The sequence below is a fragment of the Cydia splendana genome, chromosome 14 (assembly GCF_910591565.1).
Source record: "Cydia splendana chromosome 14, ilCydSple1.2, whole genome shotgun sequence".
NCBI lineage: Eukaryota > Metazoa > Arthropoda > Insecta > Lepidoptera > Tortricidae > Cydia > Cydia splendana.
This window is the reverse complement of record NC_085973.1, coordinates 1,920,133-1,937,102: the sequence shown is the minus strand read 5'-3', so window position 1 is coordinate 1,937,102 and position 16,970 is coordinate 1,920,133. Positions and strand designations below refer to the sequence as shown.

The window sequence follows — 16,970 nt, the reverse complement described above, 5'->3', positions numbered from 1 at the left end:
GAAAATAAGTGTCGTTTTGCACCAAAAAGTAAAAGCTAATTATAGCTGGCGCTCTTCTGTGTCATACATAAAGGCCAATCCAGACGGGGCAATCATTCGACCAATCTGATGAAATTGTCTATTTAATCAGGTGGTGTGGACGCAAAAATAAAATTTTGGAAATTGGCTCGCCGACTCCACTATGAAATTGTGTAGGTACGTGTGAACGCTAGATAAGATAGATGCCAATTTTTATTCTGATAAAATTGGTATTTTGATCATCCCGTTTGAACGGGCCTTAACAGAGATAAATTATAGACGGTCAAGCAAATCTTGTCAGTAAAAAAAGGCGCGAAATTCAAATTTTCTATGGGACGATATCCCTTCGCGCCTACATTTTTCAAATTTGCCGCCTTTTTCTACTGACAAGATCTGCTTGACCATGGTATATAAGATGATTTTTATCGTTTTAACGAAGACATTTACAAGTAGAAGTCAGTGACCCTTCCTATAGCTGAAATCCACAAACTTTTACTTTTTTTTTATACCTTCCCAGTTTCCAAACAGAACAAACGTTCCCAGTTTGAAGCAATTTAGGACGAAACACGATTTTGCAATAAATATGTCTGTCAAACAATGTCAGTATAAAAAAGGTACGAGATTCATCTATTTGGACCTTATTTGGACGATAACCCTTCGCGCCTAAAAATTTTTTTGCCGGTTTTTTTTCTACTGACGGAAATGGCTTGACAGAACAAAATAAATTTTAAATACCAAATGTCAACTTAATTGGTCCAGTACCAGTTTCCGAGAAAATAGGCTGTGACAGACGGACAGACAGACAGACGCACGAGTGATCCTATAAGTATAAGGGTTCCGTTTTTTCCTTTTGAGGTATGGAACCCTAAAAAAATAAAATCGCACCAAGAAAAGTCTGCAGCGGATTTGATAGCCCACGCAGTGTGTTATTTATACGTCATAATTTCATAGAAGTTTGACGTTTAAAATGACACTTGCACTACGTGGGCTATCAAAATCGCTGCAGACTATTCACGGTCTGACTCTAAGCTTGTGTTAATATTATTTGTTGGGATATAATTTTGACAGTAGCCGTCCCCATTGCAACAGACTAGCACCCAACACCTAACAGCCGTTCACTTTCACTAAATCGCTATTTTTTTTGCAGATCAAGAAGCTAGAAGCTGTGGAAGTGCTCATTCGATTCGAAGACAGTGTTGTGAAAATATCGATTGTGGTTTGTGAAGTGCTGTGTGTGGATTCTAGTGTTTTTGCCAGACCGGAAAATACAAAATGGTACGTTTATTACATATTTTATATATTAATAATATATTCTTACTTCCTATTTGTTTGTAGATTTTAATATGCAAATGTTACTACATAATTAGAAAGATTCAGAAGAAGTCATACGGTAATATAGACGGTCAAAAAAGTTTGTCAGTAGAAAAAGGAGCGAAATTCAAATTACAATTCATAGCACTACGCGCCTACATTTTTAGGGTTCCGTACCCTAGGGTAAAACGGGACCCTATTACTAAGACTTCGCTGTCCGTCCGTCCGTCCGTCCGTCTGTCACCAGGCTGTATCTCACGAACCGTGATAGATAGACAGTTGAAATTTTCACAGATGATGTATTTCTGTTGCCGCTATAACAACAAATACTAAAAACAGAATAAAATAAAGATTTAAGTGGGGCTCCCATACAACAAACCGATTGACCGAAGTTAAGCAACGTCGGGCGGGGTCAGTACTTGGATGGGTGACCGTTTTTTTTTGCGGTTTTTTGCATTATGGTACGGAACCCTACGTGCGCAAGTCCGACTCCCACTTGCCCGGTTTCTTAAATTTGCCGTTCTTTTCTACTGACGGAAATGGCTTGACAGAGTATAATTATCTTATCAAGTTATCATTCACGTTCACAGCGCGATAAGTGTGTCAAATCTGTAAATTATATTCCATCAAATGTAAATAGGTAAATGTTACAACAGCGTTACGGAAGCTTATTGAAAAACAGTTGTGTCTTAAATGTCATGACTAGAATCAATATTTAAATGAGTAGCTGAGATGCAGATGAATAGCATAACAATATTGTAATTTATTTATATTTAAAAGCGTAGCTTCGAATTATTACAAGTCAGCTGCATAACCCAAACAATACTACCAGGAAGTTTACCGTTCCGAATCACCCTGTCCTTATTTAAGGGATCTTAAGGCTCCAGTAAACAGTGGTCAAGGATGGTCCATGCCAAGCCATGCTTTGCAATGCGCAACTGTAGGCCTATATCACGCAGATATTCACACAATGGTGCATATACTCGTACATATACATGCATATACATACAATATACACAACAGCTGGTCTCTGATTGATATAAATCTATAAACTGAAAAGTCTCTTCATTGCTCCACGATAATGACATTAATGACATTTTGGGCTATCAACATTTAATCAAGCGGTCAAAAATTGAAGCTGTCAGTGATAAACTAAATAAACAATGGCGACTGTGTGAACACCACAGGCCACGGTACGCCACGATTACTTTGAAGTGTGCCAAAAAAACCGACAACTTCCCGATTGCCCACCACGGCTGACAACTGACGGCCAGTCGTCCTCCATTGTACCTATACCATTGCCATTGTACCATACAAAATGTATGGAAAGAACCGCAGACATATTCTCAGAGAATGCTGACCCCACTAAGCTGTTCACGTGGATTTTTGGTTTGGTTTGGTTTGGTGTGGTTTGGTTTGGTTTGGTGGTGGTGGTTTTGGTGTGGTATCTTCATCCCGAAACATTTTTACTTTTACGGTTGGCATTTTTCTAGAAATTATTGTCATCTTGAATATGGCCCAGGGCTATAACCGCGAACACCGAAGTTCGCAAATTGCGGGCATCTTTCTTTATCAAATTATCACTCTAATTATGCCTTAATAGGAGTAAAAGAGAAAGATGCCCGCAATTTGCGAACTACGGTGTTCGCGGTAGGCCCTCTGGGAACATAAATCTATCACATGTATGATTGCATGCCGGCAACCTCTGAGGGCCTACCGCGAACACCGAAGTTCACTAATTTCGGGCCATCTTTCTCTTTTACTCCAATAAAGGCGTAATTAGAGTGACAGAGTTAGTTGCTCGAAATTTACGAACTTCCATTTCCGCGGTTATAGCCCTGGGCCGTATCCAGTGACAATCATTTCTAGAAAAACGCCAACCGAAAAGTAAAAATGCATCGGGATGAAGATACGAACCAAAAATCCACGTGAACATTTTCAATGTCAAAACATTACAAACGTCACTTGGGGGCTATTCATAAATTACGTCATTTCAAATTAGGGGGGGGGGGTCTGGACATCGGATGACGGTAGCATGACGTAGGAGGAAACGGGGTCATTCGAAGCATGATTTTTGGATGATTTTAGGGGGGGGGTCTAAAATCGTCAAAAATCGATGACGTAATTTATGGACAGCCCCTTGGCAAGGCCACCTTAACTACTGGTTATAAAGCCCTTTATTTTAAGGATGTACCTATTCATTTCATTTAGCAGCTAAAGAAATACGCACGCAGCTAAAGAAGCGCTGGTCGCCTAGCGGTAAGAGCGTGCGACTTTTAATCCGGAGGTCGCAGGTTCAAACCCCGGCTCGTACCAATGAGTTTTTCGGAACTTATGTACGAAATATCATTTGGTATTTACCAGTCGCTTTTCGGTGAAGGAAAACATCGTGAGGAAACCGGACTAATCCCAATAAGGCCTAGTTTTCCCTCTGGGTTGGAAGGTAAGATGGCAGTCGCTTTCGCAAAAACTGGTGCCTACGTCAATTCTTGGGTTTAGTTGTCAAGCGGACCCCAGGCCCCCATGAGCCGTGGCAAAATACCGGGATAACGTAAGGAAGAAGAAGCTAAAGAAATACGCACTATATTTATAATGGTTACACTAATGGTTGTCCCAATGGCAAGACAATGGTTGTCCCAATGGCAAGGCTACCATTATCCTCTAAAGGAAGCAGACCACTTGAATTAATGCAGTGCTAACGAACCTTCGCATTTGAAAATATGTAGTTACTCTGACATCCAGAGGGCTTACCGCGAGTATTAAATCGAAATTTCTTTAACTGCCCATCCATTTTTAAGGGTTCCGTACCCAAAGGGTAAAAACGGGACCCTATTACTAAGACTCCGCTGTCCGTGTGTCCGTCCGTCTTTTTGTCACCAGGCTGTATCTCATGAACCGAGATAACTAGACAGTTGAAATTTTCACAGATATCGGTTTCTCGATTTTCACGAAGAATTTTTAGTAGTTTGAATATTTGTATTAAGTACCTAAGTAAGCAGATTTCATAACAAAAATTAGAATTATGAAATCTGCTCGAAAATGTTTATGAATAAAATAAAGATTTGAACACGACCTTATTGTCAAGGTATTAGGGTGCTTGATCAGATATTGAGCACCATAGCCGCTTTAAATCTAATGGCGGCTGTACTTTTTTATTGCTGTGACAAAATTTTCCTGACTAACCACACTTTTCCTGCTATTCTACGTATACAAAAATAAGTCGCTTAGTACCTTTTAATACACAGAAATCAATAGTACAGTCGCCATCAGATATATCGGAGCGGCCAAGGTGATCACAAATATCGGAACACGCCTCTATTGTCAGGGCGTTAGAGCGCGTGTTCAGATATTGTGAACACCTTGGCCGCTCCTATATATCTGATGGCGACTGTACAACGAATTAGTATGCAGTTGGTTTGATAATAATGATAAGCACCTATTGTGGTTCCAAAAAAGCAGAAATAATGGTTATAACGAGCAATTATGAGTATAAGGAAGCGTTTGTTTGTGTGTCTGGACTATTATGCTAGAACAGTGGCTCATCAAATAATTAGGTATACATGGGTTATACGGACAATTTTAAAACTAAGTACCTATCAAAAATTATAAATCAGTATTTTTTTCCCTTTTTTTTATTATATTCTCTTTATTTATTTCTCATCTTAAGTTAGGTTATTTTATAATATGAATATAAAAGTAAAATATAAAAACACTTACAAAACAATAAAAAATAATATAAACACATTATAAAAAACCTAACCTAGGGTGCCGCCAGCAGCGGGGCAAGGCCCAAGCTACCGGTGGTCAGAGCTGCAGAGAGAGGAACCGGCGGACTATCCGCGCCGTGTCCAAGATCACCGCCTTCTGCATCTGACCCTTGATCCAACCACCTAGCGAGAGTCTCTCAAGGTGTTGGTCGAGACTCTTCGCTATTAGACCGTTTACTGAAACGACTATCGGGACAATGATCGTCGAATCAACATCCCACATGGCGGTTATCTCGTGAGCCAAGTCTAGGTACTTACTGGACTTGTCCTTCTCGGCCTTCACGAGATTCTCATCATGGGGGATGGTGATGTCAACGAGCACGGCCCGACGTTGCGATCGATCTATTATCACAATATCAGGCTTATTGGCTACAATAGTCCTGTCAGTGATGATAGATCGATCCCAATAGAGCGTGGCACGACCATTCTCGAAAACAGGCGCAGGTAAGTACTTGTAGTACGGTACTTCGCGGTCCACAAGGTCATATAGAAGACCAAGTTGCTGGTGAATAATCCTGGCTACGAGATTATGTCTGTGCAAGTACTCGCCGTTAGCAAGATGAGAGCAACCGGAAATGATATGCCTGAGTGACTCTCCGGGACGGCGGCATGCCCGACAGATGTCGACCGTACCGTCCTTCAGGATATATTTCCGATAGTTGTTCGTCATCATCACTTCGTCCGCAATTGCACAGGCAAAACCCTCGGTTTCTCCGAAGAGGTCCCCGAATCGTAACCAGTTCACCGACGCGAGCAGGACCACATCATTTTTATTATTATTATTATGGCTTTTACTCCTCGCTAAATTTAGCAAGGTGGATTCTGCCAATGTCGAGGTGTAGACTTTTGACTTATGAGACGAGAATGTTCGGTTTAATTTTGATTTTTAGGGTTCCGTACCTCAAAAGGAAAAAACGGAACCCTTATAGGATCACTCGTGCGTCTGTCTGTCTGTCTGTCTGTCTGTCTGTCTGTCTGTCTGTCTGTCCGTCTGTCACAGCCTATTTTCTCCGGAACTACTGGACCAATTAAGTTGAAATTTGGTACACATATGTAAGTTTGTGACCCAAAGACGGACATGTAACGTAAACAAATGAATTTTAACCATGGGGGCCACTTTTGGGGGTAAATGAGAAAATTAAAAAATAAAGTTTTTCAAACTATATCATGTTACATATCAAATGAAAGAGCTCAATGTGAGAATCTCAAATATTTTTTTTTTATAATTTTAGAACAACCAGTTTAGAAGTAATTCAAGAAAATAGGCAAAAAATGACCATTCCCCCCCCCTTATCTCCGAAACTAATGGGTCTAAAATTTTGAAAAAAATACATAAAATAGATCTTTACCTATAGATGACAGGAAAACCTATTAGAAATATGTAGTCAAGCGTGAGTCGGACTAATTGCTTAGTTTTTGATCCGAACCCTACGGGTTTTTTATTTAGCATTAGAAATAAGATAAACAATCTTGGTGTGTCTTTTAATTGAAAAACACATTTTAAAAATAAGTTACGGCAAATATGTAACAATTACGAATCTAATACGATCATTTACATTCTTATGCTTTCATGAGTAATAGTTACTCATTAAAAAAAAAAAACGTTTTTTAATTAAAAGACATGTCAAGATCCCTTATCTTCTTTCAAGTTCTTTCTAATGCTAACTGTCAGTTCCTTATTATTGTTTACGATGCTACGAGTAGATAGATACAGAGGCACGCCGGCGGGGTGAGGGGAGGGGGTATCGATGTCACAAAACCAGTCTCCGCGCGGCTCAATCGCGCGGTCGGCTCCCTTCGCTGCATACGTCTCCCGTACGCCATTTAATTGTCATTGTTTTCGCAATTTCTTTCGTTGAACTCGTGCCCTCGTTCCTCGTTCGTTTTCGTTCGTTTCGTTCTGAAACATGGGGTTCCCCAAGAGACAATTTTGTGCTGGAAGGTTTTGAGCAAGGGTGCAGACTAGACGGCCCTAATATGTCGAATGCAAACCCAGGGTGGGGTTCTATCGCATATATATTATATTATAGATTTTTTTTGTGTTTTGTATCTGTATTTTTTATGTAATTCGACATTAAGAGACCATATACATCTCTTAGTAATTCTAATACGTTACATTGAATTGTTAGTTTTATTTTATAAAATTGTTGATGTTATTATTTTTGCTTGTATGTAAATTCAATGATGACGTGTAAAAGTGCCCTTGTGGCCTATTTGCTGAATAAATGTTGATGTTTGATGTTTGATATAAATAATAATTGCATCAATGAACTTGACAATAGCTCCACGAAAGGTTTTTTTTGTAGACAGTCCAGGCGGTGGGCATTGCGAATGTCTCACTTTTAAAGCATTTGGTGTTAAATTGTTAAGTATATACAAATCTCCAAAATGTCTACCCAAAATTGCCGTGGATTGTATGACAAAAGCTAAGATCAGTGCACAAGAAAATATTATTATAGCGGGAGATTTCAATATTAATTTTCGGGATAAGGCAAAAAATGAAATATCAGAATACCTTTTATCGCTCGGTTTCAGCCCACAAATTCAAGAATATACTACAAGGCAGAATACCACAATAGATAACATATTTTGTAATTTCCCACTACAATCCGGTACTATACGTACTTTTTTCAGTTACCATAATCAAATTTGGGTTAGATTCAAAAAACCTTTGTAACTTAGTTATAAATATTTACAAAATTCATTAATAAAAATTCAAAATTCGAATTTCATAAAATATTTTTCAAGGCAAGTTATGCTTGTAAAAACGAGGTGGTACTCAATTCTTCTAATCGTTTTTTTTGCGTAATGGTACGGAACCCTTCGTGCGCGAGTCCGACTCGCACTTGGCCGGTTTTGTGGAAGGATAGACTGGGAACCTAAAACAAACAAATTATTATGGACATCACAGACAAATACATAACATGACACAATTAACATAGTTTTTCCACTTAAAAAACGGTTTCGGCTATATATACCGGGTGTGGCCTGTAACACGAGCAAATAATTTAAACATGGATTGTACTCTTCAAACTGTGACACTTTTGTTCAACAACTTTTAAAAATTTTGAAGTATTTAGACTTCCTATTTTTCATACAAAATAAATATTATCAGCAATGGACGCCATCGCCATGGCATATCATTTGTGATTGGCGTTGCGTGTCATGCCTTAAACATAACAAAATTCGCAATACATTGCGTCTCATAATAAACTTTAAAGTGTATTATAAATCGAACCATAAGTTATTTTTTAAAAGTTGCTGAACAAATGTTGGTCAGTCAGTATGAGGAGTACAGCCTACAGTTAAATTTTTTGCTCGTATTACAGGCCACACCCGGTATATTGTCTGTTACTAATGTCACTATCTGTTTTTTTTAATGATATAGAAGGCATACGAACTAGACAAATCGCCTGATGGCTTAGAGGATTTAATAACCGGAGTCGCCTTTAAGAGCTTACCCCTCTGCCGAAAACCTTGCACAATTGTGCAAACTTTTGTATGGACTGACGTTTATCTGACATGGCAATTTGTACGATACGTACCTACAAATCATGTACAAATAGCCATACATTTGACGTGCCCCTCCCCCGCAAAAATCGGCAGACTGTTTTGTACAGAAAATGACAGCCAAGGCGTCTCCAGTTACTAAATGCTCTAAGCCTGATGGTAAGCAATTACAGTCACTCATGGACAACTGCGACACTAGAGGGGTTAAGATTTTTTTTTGAAGGTTTGATGGTCGTATTGGTCCGGAAATACCGCAGGCGATAGTTCATTTCTCTAAAGGGGCCCACTGATTAACAGTCCACCAGACGGTATCGTCCTGTCAGTTGTTCGGAACTGTCAAAATTTTGTTCTAACTGACAGGCCGATACCGTCCGACGGACTGTTAATCAGTGGGCCGCTTAACAGTTTAGATGCAGGAAGTTTTTGGAGAAACGCATGGTTGAGGATTGCCATGTAATCAGAATCAGAACATTTATTGGTAAAAGCAATTTATTATTTTACATGTCAGGAATTGGGTAAGTACATATTCATATTTAAAAGATATGTCACAACGATTATAAAATTTTAACAGTATCAGCAGCGGTATCATGGTCGCATTTTTATCACCTCATGCCATTATCACCTGTTAGAACGTGACAGGCATGGTGACAAATGATAAAGAGCCGACCATATTAGCCCTACTGTAGTGTACCTAATATGAGTTACATGACTGTTTAATATGTTTAGTATTCTTTCTATCATCATTGGTTCAAAAGTTTAGCCATGCCAAGCGTGACGAGGAAATGGACAGGCAGACAGATAGTTACTATTGCGTTTATTATAATAACATGACTCATCGAAATGAAAAATAAAAGGTTTATTTAAGTAGTATATATGTATAGCATAAAGGCAATAAACATGTAAACTCTCCGTCTGTGATTATCCTTGAATAAATTATATTTCTACCTTATAAGTAGGTATAAATAACCTTTCATCCATTTAAGGTTAGGTATTTTCTGATTTTGTATAATTACTTAAATGATAACATCTCCAAGGCTTTTTATCGAATATAAAAAAGCATTTTTCACTAGTGTAGCTTTAAGTTAATGCCGTATGTAAGGCACTAACTACACACTATTATTAACGTATTGTTTTTCGTTTTTCTTAAGGCCCGTCCAGACGGAATGTTTATTGACCAATTTGATCAGATAAGAAGTTGGCGTCATTCGATATACGTCAATGCGTCAATCTCATCTAGCGTCCACGCGTACACAATTTTATCACAAATTTTAGATTTATGGTGACATTCGAGCGCTCGAAAAAAAAAGCTCCAAACGTATACTAGCGTTGAACATTGGCATTCAACTTGCGTCCGCACCTCCATTTGATCGGTCATAATCTTACAGTCTAATCAAGTCGGATCCCGCGAGCCATTTTTATTTTTGCGTCCACACTTTGATCAGACAATTTAATCAGATTGGGCCAAAAATTTTCAGTTTCGAATGGCGTTTGACATGGATATCATCTTGGCTACACCTTATTAAGTTCTTTAGCGCCTCTACATTCTATTTAATCTCGACGACATAGAAAACAAATCGCCACATCCGCGACCATTATCATCATAATACACGCCTGCATATTACAATAACGTAATTTTGATATAAACTCACACCAATCTTACACACTCAACCGAAAACTTACCCTAAATATTATGCATTAGATTCCATTTCGGAACGGTCCTGAAAAACAGATGTAAGCCAATCGAAATTAAACTTTAAATTTAAAGGTATAAGGTGTAGATTAAGTTTTTATAGGGGTACGTTCGGAAGTTATGCAACGAGCGAAAGTGTTCGTGGCTCGCATTACTCTCACTGCGGTCACGGTCGCGATTTCGGTTCGTGTTTACGAATGGCCGAATTATGCAATATTTATAGGGCAGTGGATTGGTTCGATCGGTTTTAGTTCATTTGCGACGGAGGTAATGAGAATGTTTACTTAAATTTGTAAAAAGTGGAGCGCCTTGGGCTGTTTGTGTTTTCACCACACCAGCTCGTAAAGGCACTTTTTATTGTTCAGAAACTGATGATAAAGTTGCATTTTATACACAAGAGTGACAAAGTAAGATGTAAATTTTGTGTGGTTTTCTTATATGTCGGCTGGTGGGGTTGACTTATAAATAATGGTTTTAAATTTGGTAAATCATTGCAGTAAGGACACTATATATACTATATATTAAAGTAAGGAGGCTTAGCACAAAGAATATCGTACATAAACCCGCCTGTTCCTATCTCTATCGCACGCGCGTGATTATAATTGCTGTCCTGTCGGCGATGCCGGCGGTCAGTCCCACTGTGAGCGTGGCGTACGCAGCGTAGCACTGTGTGTGTACTTGTGTAGAGATAGGAATAATGATGCGGGTCAATGTACGATATTATTTTTGCTAAGCGTCCTTACTTTAATAGCCCCTTCGGTGTTGCGGGTGGCCATAGGCGACGGTAATCGCTTACCATCAGGCGATTTATCTGCTCGTTGGCCACCTATATCATTAAAAATAAAATTTATTTTTACTTGATTTGGAATGTTTTACAGATATATCTGGTCAAGCAGATCTTGTCAGTAGAAAAAGGCGGCAAATTTGTAAAATGTGGGCGCGGAGGGATATCGTCTCATAGAAAATTTGAATTTCGCGCCTTTTTCTACTGACAAGATTTGCTTGACCATATACATATACCTAAAGGCCCCAGTACACAATGGGCCATCGCCGGCCACTCCAAGGGACGCATTTATGCGTTAGAGGGAGCAAGTGATATTGCTATCTCATTCTATCGCATGGCTGCGTCCCTTGGAGTGGCCGGCGATGGTCCATTGTGTACTGGGGCCTTAAGAGCCAACGGGAGTAGTCATTTCTCCATACAAACGTACTCCTCGTTTTCCTCCGTGGTTTTTGAAGCTAGAGCAATGATTTTTTTAACACAGATTAATATTGTCAATATCTGTGTCGGACCGTTTTGCTTTTTTTGATATTTAGGCGCTAGAGCCCTTCAAAAATGGCCAAAATGGCCTAATTGACTATGCCGCAATGAGAGGCGTGGCATTCAAAACTGATATCAATTAGCCAAAAAAGCAAAACGGTCCGACACAGATAATTTCATAATCATTTATATTTCCAAATTTGGTTACGATTGGTTAAGTTTTGGAGGAGGAAACAGAGGAGTACGAAACCTCGATTTTTGAGATTTTTACGCAGGATTTTTCGCCTTGTCCTTATCGCACTACTTTTAGGTGCCGCTTCCGTTAGCGAGACGGGTATATTTACCTAAAATATTTAAAACTCAGCTCCTGTTTCGTCTTAATATTCTCCTCATGTTGGTGTGGCGAAAAAAAATGTTTAAATCAGTAGCAAAGTTCGTTTAACCCTCGTGCCTCGAAACCCTCGCATAGCTCAATATCCGTCTATTCTAATTTTGCACTGACTAGAACGGAACAAAGTGAATTGAATTAAAAAAAATTAACATACAGTAGGTACTTTCTTATAGAAATTTGATGCACAGGAAGAAGGAAGATTCATATCACAACGCTGTAAATCCAATTAAATATACATATACGCTAACGATACCTAGTTCCTGTATTCCTCTCTTCCGTACAATAAAGTGTTACTTACCTACTTACTTACGATAGCACCTAATTTTGAATTCTCTTAGTTACCCCGCGAATAACTTATAAAAGGATTTACATAATTTATTTATATTAAATTAAAGCACATGATATGAATACCTACTTCCGATGAAAATATAATAGTTGCTACACAACTTCGACGTAACGTATTTGAATAAAATACTAGTTAAAACGTGTTCCGATGTTCTCAATATACTTCCAATATGATGTACCTTCGTTCACGATAGATAAGATAGATAGATAAACATTTATTCGCTTGCCTCAACGACAAAAAAATTAAAACAATAACAATACCAAAATAAAAATAAAATAAAGACCAAGAAGCGTTTGCTGTGCGCGTTCCAGCAAAACAAAAGTACGGCTACCACCAGTTTTGACATTGACAGATACGCTCGCGTCTACGTAAATTACTTTCTATACATCTCGCTTGCACTAATATGCGAGTACGAGCGAGATGCATAGAAAGTAAGTTACTTAGACGCGAGCGTATCTGTCAATGTCAAAACTGGTGGTAGTGGTTAAGGATTCTGGCTCAGTAATATGCTCCACTCTTTCGGGTGAAGCACTGATAATTCTGCTAGAACCCACGATGTTAAGAGGATAGTGGCCTCTGCTCCATACAAACGTAGTCCCCATTTTCCTCTCTGGATATTGACAATTGACATTATGGAAAATGATTTACACAATTTGATGTGTTTGCACATTCATTCGACTTTCTTAAATTTTTGTTATTATTATTTTAGTATAAACTCCGTACATTTTTTTATATACTTACACGCTTCTGAATCATACAATAATTAAAAAATAAACATACTAAGAGGCATCTATGGTAAATAAACATCAAACTGTAAAAATATTTTTCGGTTCTCAATGCGGAAAGCATCAACTTTCGGCACGCTGCGCTAAACGAAGTTGCCGTTTTCCGACTCCGTAGAACAGAAAATATACACTCGGGTAGTCAATAAGAAAGCAGATCATCATCATCATCATCTGAGACCTTTCTTACTTTTATGTGTCTGTAATATACTATTCTATAATGTTAATATCCAGAGAGGAAAATCAGGAGTACGGTCGTCCACTATCCTCTTAAGAGTGAGGCTTGGTAATCGGAATTCAATTCTCGCAGAATTCTTGATACGAGTGGGTCCAGAGTAAATATTATTTCAAAGTGTTATTTGGAAGTCAATTTGCGTGACGGACGGGTATTTTAGACAGAGGTTAATCGCCTTCGATGTGCGAAATATTTTGTCATTTTGTCAATACATGAATTAGCATAAACCACGTGTCCCAAAATTCAACGATAAGCTGCTGGCACCAGAAGATGGACCTGCTCATGACTACTCGAGGAAAAATAATAAAAAAATATATATATTTCAATTTATTATGGAATTACAAAAAAAAATGAAAATCGACACCCCTAGTTAGTGGTATTTTTAACGACCATGTCTACGATTTTTATTTTATTTTTTCAATTTTTTTTTGTTTTTTTGGAGTAGTCATGAGCAGGTCCATCTTCTGGTGCCAGCTTATCGTTGAATTTTGGGACACGTTGTATGTATACCTAGCAGGCATTGTATAATTGAAGGGATGTTTACAAAAACAACATAACTGCTTAGAGCGGTTGACACTTTTTAAAGAACATTGTTAATCGTTTCAGGTGTCAACCAGTGTAGTCAGTTATGTTGTTTTTGTAAACATCCCTTCAATTTCTCCATACAAATTGCTAACGTTACGTTACGTGGTAATAGTTACAGATAATTGCTACACAACGACGTACATTTACAAAGTCTATTAAGAGATAATTGATCGTAGTTTATAGGAGGTAACTACGCAAATTGGGATTTGGGAGTTGTCTTGTTGAAAACTACGTACATTTTGACGTGGGTTCGACATCGACAAATCTTGTCTTAATTAAGAAACGTTCTTGTAGTTATCTACATGTTTTAGTAGGTACATCATAATATTCATAATGTAGGTACAGGGCGTATTTTGAAATTTGGCGCCCCGGTTCAATATGTTTCGCCAGTTTCGCCACCCCAGAAGTCAAGGAAAAAAAACAAAATGCATGCCTCCAGGGACGGCATATCCCGCTCCTGGGTGTTGGCGCCCCGGGCCATGGCCCGGATGGCCCTAGGGTAAATACGCCCCTGTGTAGGTATTTAATTGCTCTGGTATCAACCACCAAGGTACAGTTATATCGACACGGACAAAGTGCCAAAAATATGTACACACGACATTATTGCCCGTACCTACATTAAGGTAGTGTAGGTTCATATTTTTGGCACATTGAACGTGTCGATATTAAATACCCAATTTTTCAAAATTTGACTTTGAAAATAGAAATATACATAATTTTATTTTTAGTTTGTACCTAACTTATAAATCACATGTACACAAACAGTGTAAAATAATAACTTAATTAAAAACGAGAAAAGTAACTAGTTTATTTTTTTGAGTTAAGGTCGAATATTTTTGAGGTTTTGTATGTTTTCTGAGCAAATCTCGGTCTCTCAGATAATTCAACATAAATAACATAATATAAATATACCTAACAAAATAGGGGGGTAGCGTGTGTTCTAAACTTTTAATTTTTCCCATAGAAACGTGAGTTACGTGAGCATTCCCATAGAATTTTTCCCTATTGCTGAGCCCTATAAACTCCCTAAAACCCTTTCTTTGATACGTCATGCGCATTACATTTTCTTTGTACCTTTGTAAGAGCCACGTAAAGTGTAAGGTTGAGGTGACGTTCATTACAGAAATGATATGCATGCGACGATTAAGCCTTTCACTCGCGGCACTTCCTGCACAAAGGCCAAGGCATTGTCCGTGTCAAAGTCATGGACATGACTTCCTTTTGAACTTCTTTGCTCTTTGAATTCTTTGATACATTATACGGTTTTATCCCGCGACGCAAAAATGAGGGGTGTTATATGTTTGATGCCAATGTATGTCTGTCTCAAACGGATGGACCGATTTGGATGAGGTTTTTACGTGAAAGCGAGCTTCCTTCGGTTCTTAGGCCGGTTTCGGTTTCGGTAAAAAACAGCCGAACCCTTCGGCCCGGCCTTAGAAAATGGTACTTCGTACTATAAAACTAAACTATTGTGATGAATACCAAAACTTGGGGAACAAGTAGGACAACAATATTTATATACTGATTTATGTATACAGAAATTAATTGGTTTATTAGAAAACACAATTCCCCTAATGAGGGCGCAGTCTTAATATGTGTATAAAAGCGGTTTTATGACACTTTTTCAACGATTTTAACAAGTCTATACAAAAGTTTCAGTTTCGGTTTCGGCCGAAACTAGAACCAAAGCCGAACCTTCGGTTTCGGCAAAAAAAACATGTTTCGGTCGAACACTAATACTTTACTTATCTTAACGTTACTAATAAAATAAAAAGAGCTATTACATATAAGTACCATCAAATATTTATTAAACAAATTTGCCTTTACATAAGAACACTTCGACTATTGACTATCCAAACCATTATTTAAGACGTTATGTAATCAAAAACAGGTTCCATAATCCTGTTTTTGAATCAATACACTCCGATTATATGTAAATTATCTATTTTTTTCGCTAGGAGTACCCATAAAGCACGACCATATTAATTTTGCCGTTGACAAAATCTTTGTCTGCTAAGGGATTAGCCAAAAGTTTATATCAAACGATGCTATTAGTTTTTTGTCGATTGTAAACTTAAAGTTTGTGCAATTATAGACGGTACCTATGGTGTCACGTTTTTTTGTCAAGGTTAAGGAGGCATGTCACATATCTTGACCATACGTGGTCAACATCTGTGACAGGATGTCCGTGTTTTCATTGTCCTTCCAGATCTCGGAGAGTTCCAGATATATACATGATTAGACCAAGAAAAGTCTGCAGAGATTTTGACGGCACACGCAGTGCAGATGTTATTTTAAACGCCCAACTTCTATGAAACTGTGACGTACTTATAAATAACACTGGCACAGCGTGTGCTGTCAAAATCTCTGCGGACTTTTCTTGGTCTAACTCTAAATGTAGGTACCTACCTGGGGATGGACTGAAAATCAGCGCCGCGCAAGCAATTTGTAATGAAATGGCTGACACAGCGTATGCTGTGCCCGTTCCGTTTGCCGCCGTTTTTAAAAAAAAATGTTATATTTTGTAAACTAGGTATCTGTTTTTTGTGTGGCAATAAATGATTTCTTATTCTTATTCCCTTCTTTTAACCAGTTCTTGCTGCTCGCTAACGGTTAAACACCTGACTATATTCAAGACACATTATAGGCATTTTAATAGGCCCTTACACAGGTGTCTTATACCCAGTTTGACCATCTGACACGTGGGGATGCCGGTGGGAGTGTGATTTATATGTATTTATGCATTGCGGTCAGATTTATGGGACGAATAAATTGAATTAATTATCGATAAATAACTTCCGTAAAATGATAGAAATTTGGTACAGTTCAACTATTAAAAATGAGTCTTAAGTTTGCATGTTTTTGTATGTATGTTAACTAATTGAGACTTGTAGTGCATAAAGTGGACGCACTCACATATTCATACATAGTATAGTGTGTGCATCCACTTTATGCACTAGGTACAAGTCTCAATTAGTTAACATACATACAAAAACATACAAACAAAATTGTATCCAGCCCTATAATATAATATAAGTCAAATAGACAAAGACAAAGAATTATTATTAGGTAAC

The 16,970-nt window shown here is 38.1% G+C and overlaps 1 protein-coding gene across 1 annotated transcript in view; it reads left to right on the top strand.

The window, feature by feature from the left end:
* The first annotated feature begins 1,183 nt into the window (after window positions 1–1,183).
* Window positions 1,184–16,970, top strand: part of LOC134797024 (UDP-glucosyltransferase 2) — a 52,848-nt gene continuing 37,061 nt past the window's right edge. Inside the window, exon 1 of the mRNA XM_063769226.1 lies at window positions 1,184–1,293. Within this exon, the coding sequence (XP_063625296.1) occupies window positions 1,291–1,293 (3 nt within the window). The 5' untranslated portion in view covers window positions 1,184–1,290. The remainder of the gene's footprint in view (window positions 1,294–16,970) is intronic.